This window comes from Pipra filicauda, unplaced genomic scaffold (genome assembly GCF_003945595.2).
Source record: "Pipra filicauda isolate LSUMZ 115617 unplaced genomic scaffold, ASM394559v2 scaffold825_size90780_pilon, whole genome shotgun sequence".
In the NCBI taxonomy this organism is placed as follows: Eukaryota; Metazoa; Chordata; class Aves; order Passeriformes; family Pipridae; genus Pipra; species Pipra filicauda.
In genome coordinates this window covers 18726-34608 of record NW_024105004.1, presented here as the reverse complement: position 1 = coordinate 34608, position 15883 = coordinate 18726, and the positions used below count along the sequence as shown (strand labels likewise).

General features: G+C 49.1%; 1 protein-coding gene across 3 annotated transcripts; it reads left to right on the top strand.

Moving 5' to 3' along the window:
• The first annotated feature begins 10234 nt into the window (after positions 1–10234).
• Positions 10235–15829, top strand: LOC114000321 (ubiquitin carboxyl-terminal hydrolase 42-like). Of its 3 annotated transcripts, none has more exons than XM_039390462.1 (12): positions 10235–10318; positions 10899–11008; positions 11592–11792; positions 12179–12289; positions 12365–12467; positions 12594–12661; positions 12822–12892; positions 13444–13526; positions 13840–13951; positions 14285–14425; positions 14634–14734; positions 15494–15829. In XM_039390462.1, exons 2-12 carry the CDS (start codon positions 10984–10986, stop codon positions 15669–15671), a joined length of 1194 nt encoding a protein of 397 aa, XP_039246396.1. In that variant the 5' UTR covers positions 10235–10318; positions 10899–10983; the 3' UTR covers positions 15672–15829. The 3 variants fall into 3 exon arrangements, with proteins under 3 accessions (XP_039246396.1, XP_039246397.1, XP_039246395.1); XM_039390463.1 differs by lacking the exon at positions 10235–10318 and adding an exon at positions 10583–10702; XM_039390461.1 differs by lacking the exons at positions 10235–10318; positions 10899–11008 and having other exon boundaries at positions 11334–11792.
• The last annotated feature ends 54 nt before the right edge of the window (positions 15830–15883 follow it).

The following is a 15883-nucleotide window of genomic DNA, read 5'->3' as shown; positions in this document are numbered from 1 at the left end:
GGATCAGATCTCTTCTCCCCTCCAAATAAAAGTCCAGGAGGGAAAGAAGGACAGATCCCTTCCAGTCCTTAAGCAGCAGCATCTTCTGAGGCAGCAGTCTGTCTGTCTTCTCCACATGCAGCAGCTGATAGCTGGCTTTCTGCCAGCACTCACATGGGAGGTATCCAAACTCTCCCTTGGCCCCCTTGACACAGGCAAAGGGGTCTTCCGTGGGCTTCGTAACCCCAGACAAGGTCGTTTCACCACGTCATATCACGAGACACAGGGGGGTCTTCGTGACGGTCTGGTATCTCTTGCAGGGCCTCTGTGCCCTGTCTCTCAGGCTGCCACCGTGGCAGCAGTGCGAGGGGGGAGCCAAGGTCAACTCCCCCTGCATTCCATCTGGCCGTCCCGGTCCAGCTCCAGGACGCTCTTTTGAGCTTCTTAGCTCCTCTCTCTCCAGTGCTGCATGTCTAAAACTTTTCTCCTTAATAGGAGTCTATGTCCCTCTTCTCCAAGAGGGTCTCCAAGGGAGTTTTGGGGAATCTGGTACAGTCTTACCCCAAACTCTGTCTCTCAGTTGCTGGCACTCTTTCTCCTCCCTTTCCAGGAGTCTTCTCTGTGGTGCTGCATGTTGTTTCTGCTGCTCCTCTGGTTCAGGTCCTTATCTCTGGCTCTCTGCCTCCGTTTCTCTGGTCAGCGTCAGCTGCTGCTCTGCGTCCATGGAGAAAACATCTCCTGGCATAACTACAGGCACCTAGCCCAGCTTTATGCTGTTCCAGGTCCCTGCAGCCCCCCAGCCAAGGGCTGGGAGGCCCCAGAGGGCCCAAGGGGCTTAGAGCCCCTTCCTCGTGGCTCTACAACATGGCCACCTCTCCTACAACAACCCAAACTACAACTCTTCTCTTCCGGTCTGGTTGTGATATGTTTACATTTTTGCAGGAGCGCCCATTGGGCAGAACTTCAAAACTTCCAGGGGTTTCCACCCCCTGGGGTCTACCACTTTTCTTTAGCCTCTGGGGGAAAACAAAGTCCAAACCACTACACTATGACTCAGTGCCGTCATCATTCTGCCAAGGATATCCTGAGGAACCCGTCTGTCACCGCAGTGTCAGGTGATAGCCCTGACCCAAAGGGGACAGGGGGAGGTGCAGAACAACTGTCCATAAGTGTCCCTTGGCTCAGGGGATATGCAGGGCAGCAGGGATCCGTGCTGGTCCCCTTTCCTCCTTTCCCCTTCCAGGTGACACTGGCCAAGGCCCCAGCACCTGCTGCCACGAGCTGTACACAGCTCCCCTGATGTTCAAGGTCTGACAAGCTTAATAAAACAGCTCCCACCAGAGGTTTGGTCTGATCCCCCTGATCTGAGGGGAAACAGTGTCTATGGGGGAGGAAGGCATGCTTTCTGCCCCTCATTTTTGTACCTCATCAAAACCACTTCAAGATTTGGACAAAAATCAAAGGATAAGCGACCAAGAAGGCTCCTGAGAGCCTTAAACAAAGCAGATGTTGGATCCTGATTGCTCCCTTTGGGCTAGAATAGTCCCATTCCCTGTCAGAAAACTGCCTGAAGCCAGACACAGTCCCATGGAGAGCTCAGCCCTGCACTTGGCCACTGGAGCTGTTCTACAGCTCACGCCGCCTGACAGGGTGGCAACAGAGCCCCTCTGCTCCCTGTAGCTCAAAGCTAGTGGGCTCTGGGCACAGAGGGGTGAGGCCGGGAATGGGCGGGGGAATCCAGAGCAAGGGGCTACGGGGATCGTGTCGCTACTCTGAAGGGGACCTTCCTTGGGCAGTCAATGGTATTTATTTCGGAGCGGGCTGTAGGGGTGCGTGGGGAGAGCTCTCGACTCTGCAGTTCCTCACGTGTCTGACAGGGCGTCTTGGGAGGCACTGGAGTTCCCCCAGCTGCTCCAGATCCAGAGCACTGAGATTTCCTTCTTTCCTTCCCTTCTTCCCTCCCCAGGGTCTCCTGTGGTGTTCTTCTGGCATTGGGTGTAGCAGGAGCCACCCCCAGGGCTCTGCATGGGGCAGGCTGGGTTGTGGCAGTCTAAAAATGTGTAATTAATAAGGAAATTGTAGATTTTGCATAGAAGTTGTTGTATTGTATTGTACTGTGCGTATGTTCTGTCCTTTCATTGGTTGATACTTGACGCAGTACTGTATAGGGTTATGTTCAGCCCCCATCTCCTAGGATTGGTTGTAATTTGCATGCTCCACCTAAACCCCATCTTCTGTTCCAGTGCCTTCCTTACCCACGTTATTTAAGGCTGGAGCCATTTTGCGCAGTGCTTTCTGTGCCCTTTTGTTCCTCCCTTTAAGCAGTTCAGTTGCCCCGCTACTTTTATAACAAAATCGCCTTCCCAGCTGCACCCAGAAAAGTTGGGGAGGTCTTTATTCAAGCGCTGACCTCCGCACTGGGTGGTACCTGCTGCTCCTCAGGTGATTGGACAGAGCCATTCGTTGGTGTGAGTTTGGCATTCCCCACCCAAACTGCTACAGGAGTGCCAAGCTATTGTGAGGAATGGGGAGTTGTTACGAAGACTTGAGCGGAGCCCTGCTTAGAGGGGCTGGGAGAGGTCCAGCAGCATGGAGTGAGCCTGGCCAGTGCAGAGGGGCCCCGAGCAGGAGATGAAATCTCTTGCAGAGAGGCGCCACTTGCCACAGCAGCAAACGGGGAAATCTTCCTCTCCCTTCAGGTCAGAGGTAGAAGTGGATGTGATCAGTGGTGTTCAAGCCCCCTGCAATGTGGAGGTGGAGATCCAAACAACCTATAAACAGACTGGCTCGAGCAAGGAAAGGCTGGGATGCTGCGACAATTATTGTGGCCTGGTACTAAGGCAGGCCTGGTAAATCCAGATCAGATGCTCTGGCACCTCTGTTAGGAGGCAAAGTCATCCCAAGGGCTGGAGGCTTCTGCCCGGATGATGTCAGGAGGGGCTGCACTCACTGGTGTCTCTGAAGGTGTGAATCTCTCTGGGATTCTCCTGGTTCTTGTGCCATTTCCCAAACAACATGGGCAGGAGGAGGGCTTTGCTGTCGCTTGTGGGAGAAACCTGCCTCTGGCTTTAGAGTGTTTTGAGAAAGTCCAGGTCAGACCTGCTTCATTTTCTAATGAGGGAAGTTGTCTTCCTCCATAGGCTGAAAAGGCCAGGAGCAAGTTACCGTGTGTGTACATTCACATACTTTCCTTTTGCTGTGCATAGGGGCTTTGGTCCCGTGGAAATGCATGGGGCAGAGGACAGGGGACCTTGGGATCAGGTGGCAATCTTGGCTACTGGAAGGTTTCAGGATTCTTGTCTGCAAGCTGCAGTTGAGTGCGTCGTATCACTACTGAACCAGAGATGCTCACCTGCCGCTCCCATCAAGTGGACTTGCTTTTGGGGGTCTTGTATTTCTTTCTTATTGTCTTTCACGAACCCAGGGAAGAATGTGTGCGATTTTCTGGTTCTTCCCCTCACCTAATCCCCTAGCTGCTTTTTGGAAGGCCTCTTGCAGAAGCTGATACTGAAGCAGTGCTTTCAGGGTTACCCAGGGACTCTGAGAAACTGGAGGGGGAGAGATCACAGATTCAGTGCTGCCTGTGGTCAGGGACTAACGGAATGGCAAGCAGCTGGCTCACTGGAGAGAGATATCCCATTTCTAGCTAAATGAAGCTAAATCTCTTATCCACAAACTTCTGATTCAAGTCCAGGCAGTTCTGTCTAGACTGGCCAATGGGGCTGATGATGCCTGAGACCAAATCTTCCTTCCTGGGGCATTTCAAAAGAGCCAGCCATACTGAAATCAGGAGCTTTTCTACATGTGCTTGATGAGCTCAGCTGCCTCAACATCTGTAAGTTTTCTTTTTTTCAGACCCCATTGACGATGTGCATGGTGACCTCCTGGGATCCCATGGCAAAATGAACCTTCTTTGCACCTGCGAGTGTAGCATCTTCCCCTTGCACTCCCTTCCTGGAGCAGTAGGTGCTGGCACAGCAGCCATTCATCTCCAAGGAGTCCCCAGGGTTGTGAGGGGGGATGAAGCTAGGTGGACAGCAGATCGCAGTCAGAGGCCATGGAACAGGTTGGACATGAGCTTGGGGAGACCAAGTGAAGTTCATCCCATATTAAAAGCCTCTATGGCCCATGAGGAGACAGCGAATCTCCCTCTGGAGAGCCTAGGTCAGGAATATACCCGCATCCATCATCGTAACGTCTCTGCATCTTGTTTGCAGACAAACCTCCTGTTAAAACTGCCGGAGCTTCCAAGCTGACTGCAGGCAGCAGTTGTAGAGCCCACGGCACCAGCTCATAGGGCAGCAAGGAGTGCCTTTCAGATGCTGTCTCTCTCCCTTGTAGATGTCTTTGTGCTGCCCCAGTCTTTCTGATCTGCCTCATCCTTGACTTCTCCACCCTGCTCCCTGCCATTGCTTGAGAAGGAGTTATCTGCAATGCCTTTGGGCACCGGGAGCCCAGAGACTGAAGCTTTGCAGCAAGAGCCCCAGGCCTGTCCAGCAGCTGTAAATTTCCCTTGGAAGAGCACTCTCATCTTTCAGCCCAGTGTTTATTTAGCCCCCTTGTCTATGTTGTACAATGGGGCTGCTTCAGAGAGCCCCTGTGGTCCTTCCACCTCTCTCTGCCTGGCCTGGCTGTCCTCAGGGCATCTTGCCAAGCTCTCATGCGGTGCTGCTGACCCCTGGGCTGGTGTCATCTATCTTTTCTAGAAGATGATTTTTTTCAGCAAACGCCCTGTGGAGGACAGCAAAGCTGCAGAGATGAGCCCACATGTCAGGAGAGAGCCTGGCTGTCCCAAGAGCTGGTGCTGATGGGGGCCAAAACTGCCCCTGGTCTCACCCCATCCCAGTCAGCAGTGGGATATCAGGATTGAACTGTGAAGTTTGTTAACTCCTCTGCAGCATCCCTGTGGGGTGGGGAAGACAGGGCAGGGGAGCGGCTGGAGGGTGAGAGAAGGGCTTCCAGGTGTTCTGGAGGAGATGTAGCAAAGCCATGGGGGCCATGTGCTGCTGCAGCCCAGCCTTCCTGGGTGCACTTCAGGAAAAGTGTTCTAAGAAAGACCTTCACTCAAAGCAATGGCCTTGGGTTTTCTGGCTGCTTTTCCCAGAGGAAGCAGCATGTCAGCAAAGGAATCAAAGCTCAGGGGATTTCCAGTGAGAAGGACACTGGGCGGAGCTGGGTATGTATTCTTCCATCCCATAAAATGAGAAAAAATGGGCCGGAGTGAGAGGTGAGGGATTTCCAAAGTCTGCTCATCTCTGATGTCTCCCCTCCCTGGCCTGGAGGGATCCAGTGCCTCCGGTGCAGAGCCGAAAGCTGTGCTGCAGATCCTGAAGGTGATTGTCCTGCTTCTGGTCAGGGCAGTGTTAATTTGGGCAGTATCCAGGAGGGGGCACAGCCAGGACATAGAGGTTATTCCTCATTTTGTCAAGGATGGGGGAAGGGGTCTCTTCCAGGTTGTGTGCGTGGTGGCAAAGTTGGGCACCCACTGGTGAGCAATCATGTGTGAGTCATTTGCCTCCCTTGGACACTCGGTTATTAGTATTGTTTCTGTTACTGTTCTGTTGCTGTACTGTTTTCTTATTTCATTGCCGTTTCCAGTCAGTTGTTCTTATCTCAGCCTGCCATCTTTACCTTTTGTGCCTCCAATTCTCCCGTCCAGCCTGCCTCCGGATGGAGGGGGAGTGGGAAGGAAAGGAGGAGTGGGAAGTGAGCGAGTGGCGCACGATTTGCATGGTTTCAGTGAGAACACTAAATTATGGAACACCCATCTTAAACACATCATCGTGGCTGGGCTTCTCGAACGAAGATTTAAGAAGGCTCCATCCACATTTGTTACAGGCACGCTGGTGGCTTAGGAGGCCAATGCGAGATAGACATATCCGATTGCAAAAGGCACAGCAGAAAGACTCCCTAGGTGGTATATTCTGCAAGACATGATTCTTTCTCCCTTGTCTTTTCTCCTCGAGAGGGATTCTGCGTGCGTTCTCAAAGGAAACAGCAGCGTTCTAGATGGTGTGTCTCCAGGCCTCCCGATTGGAGGCCAGAGTAGACCAGTTCTGTTGATTGATATGGCCGAGGCTGAGATGTTTGCAGCTATAATTGTCTACAACGTGGAATAAATAATTCTGATTACAGTACTTTAGTATTTCTTATTTTATTATTTTAATAAGATTTCTTATAACATTACTATCTATTGCTGAAGATATATAACATGTAATAATGTATTATAAAGTATTACTTCTCTCTATATTTCTATATTATATTTCTAAATATATTTCTATATTTCTATATATACTTCTCTCTCTCTATATTCTATATTTCCATATATATGTCTATATTTCTAATAATATTTCTATATTATTGTAACTATCATCTACTTAGCTAAATCATTCCCTCAGGTCTGAGAAGGCGTGTCGAAAACAAGGATGCCTTGGCTAATAAACGCAGTGCTAGTCTTCCGTTCTGCTTGAGCCAGGGCCATAATCCAACGCCATCATTGCCAGAGTGCCCTGAATGCTTGTCTGACGTGAATCTCTGGGGCGTGGAAACCCTCCTCTTCTTCTCTGACGGGCGGTAGTCTGTGTGCTGCACAATCTCTACTTAATATTTGTTTTCTTAGCTTTAATATAATTGCTTCAACACTGCTTCCAAATACTGCACTATGTTTCTAGCTATAATTATCTACAACGTGGAATAAATAACTCTGCTTAAAGTATTTTAGTATTTACTATTTTATTATTTTAATAATATTTATTATACTATTACCATCTATAGATGCTGTGTCTCCAGGCCTCCTCATTTGAGGCCAGAGTAGACCAGTTATTTTGATTGATATGGCCAAGGCTGAGATGTTGTGTCAGGGAGTCCTTGTATCTTTTCTTCGGGATCCTCTCTTGCAGCAGCCGGTGGCAAGTTCACCACAGAGCACGATCTTAGGGAGGGGGTGGTTGGTCCTTCATCCTGGAGACGTGTCCTGCCCAGCTCAGCTGTGTTCTCAGCAACATGGCCTCAATACTTGTGACTGCTGCCTGTTCTAGAACAGATGGATTGGTCACATCATCTGACCAGTGGATGTTTAGGATTGTACGGAGGCAGCGTTGATGGAAGCGTTCCAGGAGTCGCAGGTGGTGGCGGTAGATGACCCATGATCCGAAACCATATAAGAGAGTAGACAGCACAATGGCTCTGTAAACACTGACCTTGGTACTTTTCTTCAAGTCTTTATTTTGCCAAACTCTTTTATGAAGCTTTCTGAAGGCACTATATGCCTTTGCTAACCTGTTGTCCATCTCCCCGTCAATCTTATCATCCAAGGAGATGAGGCTCCCTAGGTGATTAAAGTGCTGGACTGATTTGAGCTCTGATTGGCCAATGGTGATATGGGGATGATGGAAGACTTCCTGAGGTACAGGTTGATAGAGAACTTCTGTCTGACTTCCAGCCCAAAGAGGTCAGCAGCCTCAGCAAAGCAGGATGTTAAACGCTGCAGAGCTGCTTCTGTGTGAGCGACGAGGGCGGCGTCATCAGCATAAAGCAGCTCCCGGACAAGATGGTTTAAGGTCTTGGTGTGGGCCTTCAGTTGCCTTAGGTTGAAAAGGCTTCCATTGGTACGGTATCAAATGTAGATACCATCCTGATCCTCGAGGTCTGCCATGGCCCTTTGGAGCATCCTGCTGAAAAAGACTGTGAATAGGGTTGGAGCGAGAACGCAGCCGTGTTTTACACCGTTCTTTATTAGAAAGGGCTCAGAAAGTGCATTGCCATATCTGACTTGGCCGTGCTGATCCTCATGGAGTGAGATAATCATTTTAAGGAACTTGGGTGGACAACCTAAATGTTCCAAAATCTGCCACAGACCTTTCCTGCTCACAGTATCGAAAGCCTTGGTGAGGTCAACAAAGGTTACATAGAGACCCTTGTTCTGTTCCCTACACTTCTCTTGCAGTTGTCTGAGAACAAACACCATGTCTGTGGTACTCCTGTTGGCTCTGAAGCCACACCGACTTTCAGGTAGAATTCCTTCTGCTATAGTGGGTATTAGTCTGTTCAAGAGTATTCTTACCAGGATTTTGCCAGCAATGGGGAGCAGAGTAATACCCTGGTAATTTGAGCAATCTAGTTCGCCTAGTTCCCAATGGCATACCACAAATTCGTGACATTTGGCATGGAGTGCAAGGCCCCCATGTTTCCAGACTTCAGGGGGAATTCCATCAACCCCAGCTGCCTTGCCGATTTTCGCCTGCTGTACGGCCTTGAGGGTTTCTCCTAAAGTGGGGGCAGTATCCGATTCGTATTTCACCACTTACTGTGTGATGGACTGAATTGCTGAGTCTTGGACTACACAGTTGGTACTGAAAAAAGTCTGAAAGTGTTCAGATCATTGATTCAGAATGGAGGTTTTATCTGTTAGAAGTGTTTGACCATCAGCACTGAGTACTGGGCTTTGGACCTGGTATGCAGGCCCATATGCTGTTTTCAGAGCCTCACAGAATCCTTTGTGATCACCCGTATCTGCGTATAATTGAATTTTTTCAGCTAGATCAATCCACCACTTGTTCTGGATATCACAGAGTTTCTGTTGGAGCTTGCTGCATGCAAGACGAAAAGCTGTTTTTCTTGCATGACAGGACGGCAGTGCAAGGTGTGCTTGGTGGGCAGTTCGCTTCAGAGAACAGAGCAGAGCTGTTTACGTCCTAAAATGCCCCCATATGAGCAGGAGGCAGGAGCAGAGGCACTGTTCACGAGTGCCATTGTTGATTGTCTTCATCAGAGAGCTCCTGAAGTGCTGCTGGGAGGACGGTAATACAGGACCTAGACATCAGGTTAGGGCAGGGGCATAAAAAGGTCACCTGAGAGGTGTAATGCAGGAGTAAATGCAGAGACTTTGTCTGGGTAAGGGATACAAGGAGCCTCCCCAAGGATGACAGGGATAAAACCAGCTGCTGCAAGACGTGATGAAAGAAGCCATCCAAGCAAAGTCATGCCCGAGCTGGATGCCCCAAGTATAAAAGAAGAAACACCTCGGAGTGGAGCAGGAGCCATATGAACTGTGCTGAGCTGGGCAGGAGTGAAACCACCTGTCCTGAGAAGAACTGAGTAAAACTTGATGCCCCATTCCAGGCAGGGGCCAAACCAGCCAGGTCAAGTGTTGTTAAATAACAACCAGTTGCATCCTTGGCGCATGAGAAACACTATCTGCCTGCTGAGCAGAGGTTACACCAGGTGTCCAGAGGACTGCCTGTTGCTAAACACCTCTGAAACTGTCGGGATAAATAGGACCCTCTAACAAATTCGTTCTTTAGTGTTAGAAAGCAAGTGATTACTTTTATTTGCAGCCCTGCGTGTGCATGTGGCTGACAAAAATCCTGCCTCCGTCCTGACAGCAAGACATCGCTTTTCACCTATTTATACAGATTTGGCAAACAAAGAAATTAATGTTCATTGCTTCCAAATGACATCACTCACTCCCTTTCATTAATTAGTATTCTATGTGGTATTGGTTATTAATTTCTCACTTTCTACTGTAATAACTTCATATCTCTAATCTTTTTTGTATATTTTCCCTCCCCTAGGGATTTTCTGACACAAATGCTGAGCCTTTGTTAGTCTTCTTCTTTAGCTGCTGGTTTCTGCAGAAGGTCCTTGTAGTCCATAAATCTTGTGTTCCAGATCTCCTCCTTCAACAGGACATCTTTCTCTGACAGGCTTTCTCCACTGAAGCATACCAGGGTTAACTTCAACAAAACTTACAGTTTTAGGACTTTTCCCAGGCTGTGTTCTCCCAAAGGAGCTTATGACAATTTTTACTCCATGCTGGCTAAAGTTGATTTAAGGCTGAACGCACCGCCTATGATGTGTGTTAAAAACAACTAATCAAAAAGTTAATTAGGAACACTAAAAAAATTAGAAAAGTTTTATGATTTCCAGCAAGCCCAAAGCTGTGACCTGGCTCAGTTACAGCCCTGAGCAGGCTTTTACTCCTCAGGCCGTGTGGCTCAGGGAAGGTGTGGGAGCTCTGTCAGAGGATGACTAGCCCTTTGCCACCAGCACGGGGGGAGGTCCAGTGGCTTCCACCTGGCGGACGTGCCATGTGGGTTCCTGTGCCCAAGAACCATGTGGTTCCATGTGGTTCCATGTGGTTCCATGTGACCCCATGTCACAAAGGGGCAGAGATGTGGCACCCATCCGGTATCCTGAGGAGCGCGCCAACGAAAATCAGTTGGACAGAGTTGGCCTTCGGGATAACTCGGCTCCTTCCTTTGCTACTTGTGTGCCTGCCTTTTTTGGATGGTTTATTGGTTACTGACCATTTCTCCTCAACTTTCCTCCTCTTTCAAAGGTAATGCTTTGACTTTTGGCACAGATCATAGAGTAGGGTATAGGGGATAAAAGTATAGGCTGATTTATACCTTCCGAGCTGTAGGCTGAGCTGTTACAACTTTTAGAGGCTGGCCAGGTATGACCTAGGCTAGAATTCCAGTTTGCTGATTCTTGGTTTTTTTTCCATAGCCTAGGATAGGTAAGCAGGGAGGTGACTGTAGTCTGAGGGGATGGGCTCAGGCCACCTTGATTGCTGTGGGAGGGAGGGAGGCAGAAAAAGGAGAGCAGCAAAGGCAGCAGTTAAAGTAGTGGCTGAAAGACGGTCACTCCTAGGAGGTGGGAAAGCCAGAGGGCTCTGTTGCTGAAGCAGTGTCAGGAGAGCAGCAGGGCCTCTTCAGAGAAGGTACCGTACATTGGAGCATTTCAAAAGGGCCTTTGAACCCGCTGTGAGTTGGTGCCCCGCGCCTGATCATAAGGGCGTGAGCTGCAGCTCAGCAGCAGTTACGAGCACCACTGAAAGGCTTGGTGGGGGATGCCGTTCTGCGTTTCTTTAGAGTTTTGATACTTTCGGTGAGCTACAGTAATTTCTTTGCAACTAGGTGACGGGATTGGTGCTGTTCTCTTTCTGGAGAGAAAGACATCCTTGGTCATCTAAAGCATTGCACTCTCTTCCTGAGAGAGGCAATGGCCACAGCAGGGAACGACTCCTGTGAGTAATAGCTTCACCAACAGGTTTGGACTTTGTGAACTGCCACAGGCAACTGACATGGCTGGTGGTCAAATCCCAGAATGATGTGCTCACAACCTAGAGTGATCTCTGGGATGTTTCCTGAGAGCAGTCCAACTGACCCCCGTGTTTACAATTAGACCCAGGAAAACACCTTTTGTCGCTCCTCTGACACTAGGTACAAGACTTTGAAAGCTGCCATTGCTCGTAGAGAGGTCTGCCATCCTTTGGGTTACCTTCCGTGCTCAGTATTTACTTGTTTTCAACAAGTTACAATCAGGAAAAGGGATGGCTTCACGGATAATCCAGTCTAGATCTCTACTGAGAAAGGAAGGTAGCCTGCGGCCCAGAAATCAGATGGTGGGTTTGTTGGACTCTCAGCAACGTAAACAGGGGAATGGATTTTTCCAAAACAGTAAATTTAAATGGCACTGTTTAAGCTTCCCCTGATGTTGTTGGGTTGGCAGTTGAAGCAGATGGTCCTGAGCGCTCCTGTAGAGACCTCACTGTTTAAATATGCCTTTGTGCCTCGTTTCATCTCTTTCCAAATGGAATTTCCCTGCAGTCATTGCCCAGGGAATGACTCCGCCACAAAGGATCCTCTTTCCCCCCGAGAAGATTTGCATGGTCTGGCAGCAAAGACAGAGTGCTGGAGCAGGACTCCGCAATGTGGGCAACACATGCTTCCTTAATGCTGTCCTGCAATGCCTGACATACACCCCGCCGCTGGCCAACTATCTGCTCTCCCGGGAGCACAGCCAGGCCTGTGAGTACTCTTAGGGACATCTCCCTGTGAATCTGTTAATCAAATCCCAAGGATTCCCAGAACCTGAAATTTGATTTAGGAGAAAAGCAGCCCTTTGTCAGCCCCAGAACTTGTGTTCTTTGTACACTCAGGAGCCACCTGTCCTGTCCTGCTGTCTTATTCTTCATGAAGGCACATCTTTCTAGCTCTGGGTCTCTATTCCTGCAAGTTAAAACCTCAGTTTAGCATTCCTCTGAAGAACATTTTCTATGCACTAAAACGTGCCGTGCTTGTTGAAACACTGGGAGGAGTGGCATATTGCACTGGAGTGGGAGTGGAAGAAGAGGAGTATTCCACCACTAGGGATATTTTGCTAACCAGAGGACCTTCTCTCCCTCCCTCCTCAGGTCGCCAACAAGGCTTCTGCATGATGTGCATCATGGAACCGCATGTTAACAAGGTCCTGCGTTCCTCAGTCAGTGCCATCCTGCCTTTGGCTGTTCTCAGGGGTTTCAGATGTATGTGATTTCAGGTTCTTTGACAGGTTTTCTTCCCTTCCTGTAGGAGACAACTACTAACTTCCTGTTTCTTAGTCATAGGAGAACATTTTCAGCTTGGCAGGGAGGAAGATGCCCATGACTTCTTATGCTGTACTGTCAATGCCATGCAGAGAGCTTGTCTGGGTGCAAGCAATGAGTAAGCACAAGCAAGTTACCTTTACAAAGTTCTGAGCCCTTTGGACTCCTTGATGTGGCCTCATCAAGGAAAACCTACAGCCGGGGCTTGGAGGAAGTAATGCTCTGTCTTACTACTTGTTTCCAGCTTGGACATATCATCTCAATCTACTACCATTGTCCATCAAATATTTGGAGGCTTTCTGAGATCCAGAGGTATGTTTCTACAACTACTGCTCTCCTTGGCACTGCCTGTGCCCTTCTGTCTGCCTGTGCCCAACAGCTGGCCCTGGGACTAGCAGGACAGGTACAATGAGCACAAAGCAGGACCATCGTTCAGCTCACCATTGCTCGGCATTTTGATTTTTCCTTCCAGTCATCTGCTTCAGCTGCAAAGCCATTTCTGATTCCTATGAGGCCTTCCTGGATGTCCCCTTGGATATCAAAGTAAGAGGTTTTGCAGTTGTGCTTCAAGACATGGCAAGGCTTTTCAGAGTCAACCCATTTGTCCTGAAAGCATAGACTGTGAACACCAGAGGTCTTGGTCGTGGATGGGAAGGGGAACGGATGTTGTCCTCCTGCAGAGGCCATGGCACTGGTCTCTCTGTAGGTGCTGGCTTGAAGCTGGACAAGCACCCATTATGCGCTCTGCACCCTTGACATATCCTCATCCTTCTTTCCTTTGCCCTCCTTCAACACCTGTCTGGCTTCCAGGCTGATGGGTTGGATTGTTTTCACTACTGATGACCCTACATAATAACATCAGTAGCTCAATGGCAGGTGAGAGAGAGAGGGAGCTCTTGATTGCCCCTGAGAACCTCTGGGACAGGGGAAATGTTCAGCACCACACTCTCTTTCTGGCTCCTTCTGGATACAGTTTGCAGATTCATGGCGGGTCTCCTCAGCATCAGCTACAGGGGTTTTCTTGTCAGCTCCTGGAAAATGTTTGGGCCAGGGCATTTGCTGTAGCTCAGTGCACCGATTTCTCAATTCTCCAGGCAGCCTCATCCCTCCCTGCAGCTCTGGAGGACTTTGTAACACCTGAGCACCTGGATGGTGAAAACTGCTTTCAATGTAGCAAGTAAGATGATTCCTAACAACATATTAACACTAGACTCTGTGGGAGGGGGCTACAAGTCATTGAGCAGAAGTCATCTTCTCATGGAAGTTTACTGCACACTGATGAGACACAGTTTTGTTTGTCTGGTTTTTTGGGGGAGGGGGGTTGGGGTTTTTTCTTTGTTTGTTTCTTTCTTTGTTTGTTTGTTTGTTTTAAATATGGCAGCGAATTGCCTTAAAATAGCATAAGGATGCACGAGACTAGAAAGGTTGTCTGACTGCCTTGGTGGAAGATAGGGTGCATTTCAGCGCTGTGCTCTGTGCTTGGTTTCAAGGTGTGAGAAGAATGTTGCCGCCACTAAGAGGTTCACTGTCCACTGTGCACCCAAGGTTCTCACTGTGTGTCTGAAGAGGTTTGACTGCTTCACTGCTGGGAAGATCAGCAAGGTGTGTACACTATTGGTGTGCAGCTTTCTCTTCAAGAAGCAGATTTCCTAAAGCAGTATGCTTGTCACAAGCTGCTTGTGTTGGGTTTTTTGTGGTCCCTTCTGGGGAGTGGAAAGTTCCTGTGGGAAGACAGGCAAGCACTGTGCTCTGATAGGGCTGCTTTGACTGAGAAGGGTTTCCTGCCACCCAAACGCTTTTATGTTGCTTTATGGAAAACCAAGTGCCCATGAGCCCCCGAGATGTATTGATACACCTGGACTGGCCCCTGCACTTGGTAGGCTATTTCATGTCACAGACCAGGGTCATTTCTGAGCCCTCTTGGTCTCTCCATAGGTTGTAGAGTATCCGGAGTACTTGGATCTTCGCCCATACATGTCTCAGGCAGATGGAGAACCACTCCTCTACTCCTTATATGCTGTCCTGGTGCACAGTGGTGTCAGCTGTCATGGAGGACACTATTTCTGCTACACAAAGGTAAAAGAGCAACTTCCTTCCCAATGGGGAAAAATGTGTGCTGGGGAAGACAAACTTTCCTGTCAGTGTTACTGACAGCCAAAGTTTTGGGGCAGAAGGCCTCCTTAGTGGCTGGACTGCATTTGTTTTGACATGCTCTCGGTTTGGCAGTTTCCTACCCGTGTTTTTGGAGAGAAACCATGGAGAGATCCTTGCCTTTTTTTTACAGGCCAGCAATGGATTGTGGTACCGGATGGACGATGAATCTGTGCAGCTGCGTTCCATTGACACAGTTCTCAGGCAGCAAGCCTACCTGCTGTTCTATGCCAGGTAATAACCAGGATTCAAATATCTTCAGAATACATTTCCTTTTCCTCATTTGCACTTGTGCTTCTCACCTTCCTGAGTGTTTTTCTCATCAAATGAAATTACTACCTGCATCATTCAGTGCTGTCAAATCTGAACTACTCCGTGTCTGTCCTTTACTGGGCTTCATGCTGCGGCCCGGATGTAATCTGCTACTTGCCTGGTCTCTGATGTTGACTCTTGTAGATAAGAGGACTTAAAGAGGACCTCCAGGAAAGATGGGGAGGCACCATTTGTCAGGGAATGTAGGGACAGGATGAAGGCTATCAGTTTCCAGCTAACAGAGGGCAGGTTTCCATTAGATATTGGGAAGGAATTCTTTGCTGTAAGGGTGCTGAGACACTGGCACAGGTTGCCACAGCATCTGTGGGTGCCCCATCCCTGGAAGTGTTCAAGGCCAGGTTGGACAGGGCTTGGAGAAACCTTGGAATAGTGGAGGGTGTTCCTGCCCACCACAGCGGGGTGGAACAAGATAAAGTTAAAGGTCCCTTGCAACCCAAACAAATCTGTGAATTTATGAAATGGAGGCTGTGGGAGGTATAGAGATGAGGTTTTTATTGGGACAGAGGCAAACTTGGTGGGAAGACCCTAGCTGAGTTTCCCATTAGTGTCCTTGGTTAAGTCTTCTCTCTGTCATAGAAACCTCTCTGAGAAAATGACTGAACCCCAGAGGAGGTTGCAACAACAGCTCTAAACTGAGATCACTCTTTTGTTTTTCTCCAGATGCTCTGATCTGAGAATTGGAGAAAGGCCTTCTTCCTCACTGGCACCATCACATGCCCCTTCCTTCCTCAGTCAGTGTGTGGCCAGCAGCAAGCAGGCGGGCTCTGTTGGACCACAGGGTCTGACTGGTAGGACTAAGGTAACTTTGGGGTCACGGGTCAGGGCATCAGAGGAATAGTGGATTTCTTTCTGGGATCTCAGCATTTCTCTTTTGCCCCTCACACACCGCACCTTTCTTCACAGCCACAACGCTGCTCCCTCTCCAAGCATCCCACCTGGATCCATCCCTTTGGTGCGCCTCTGGCCTTTTGGTCTTAGTAGCCCTCCAAAAGAGCCTTTTGGAGGCCCCAACCTGTCCTGTCCCAGAACTTGTAGGGGTTCCCCACTGCT

Bases quoted from the DNA above. Each gene is read 5' to 3' on its own strand.
- LOC114000321 (XM_039390461.1), top strand. From the start codon at position 11,543: ATGCCTTTGTGCCTCGTTTCATCTCTTTCCAAATGGAATTTCCCTGCA. The intron at 12,468-12,593 runs GTAAGCACAAGC...ACTTGTTTCCAG, and splicing joins TGTCTGGGTGCAAGCAATGA to CTTGGACATATCATCTCAAT. The intron at 13,527-13,839 runs GTAAGATGATTC...CTTGGTTTCAAG, and splicing joins AACTGCTTTCAATGTAGCAA to GTGTGAGAAGAATGTTGCCG.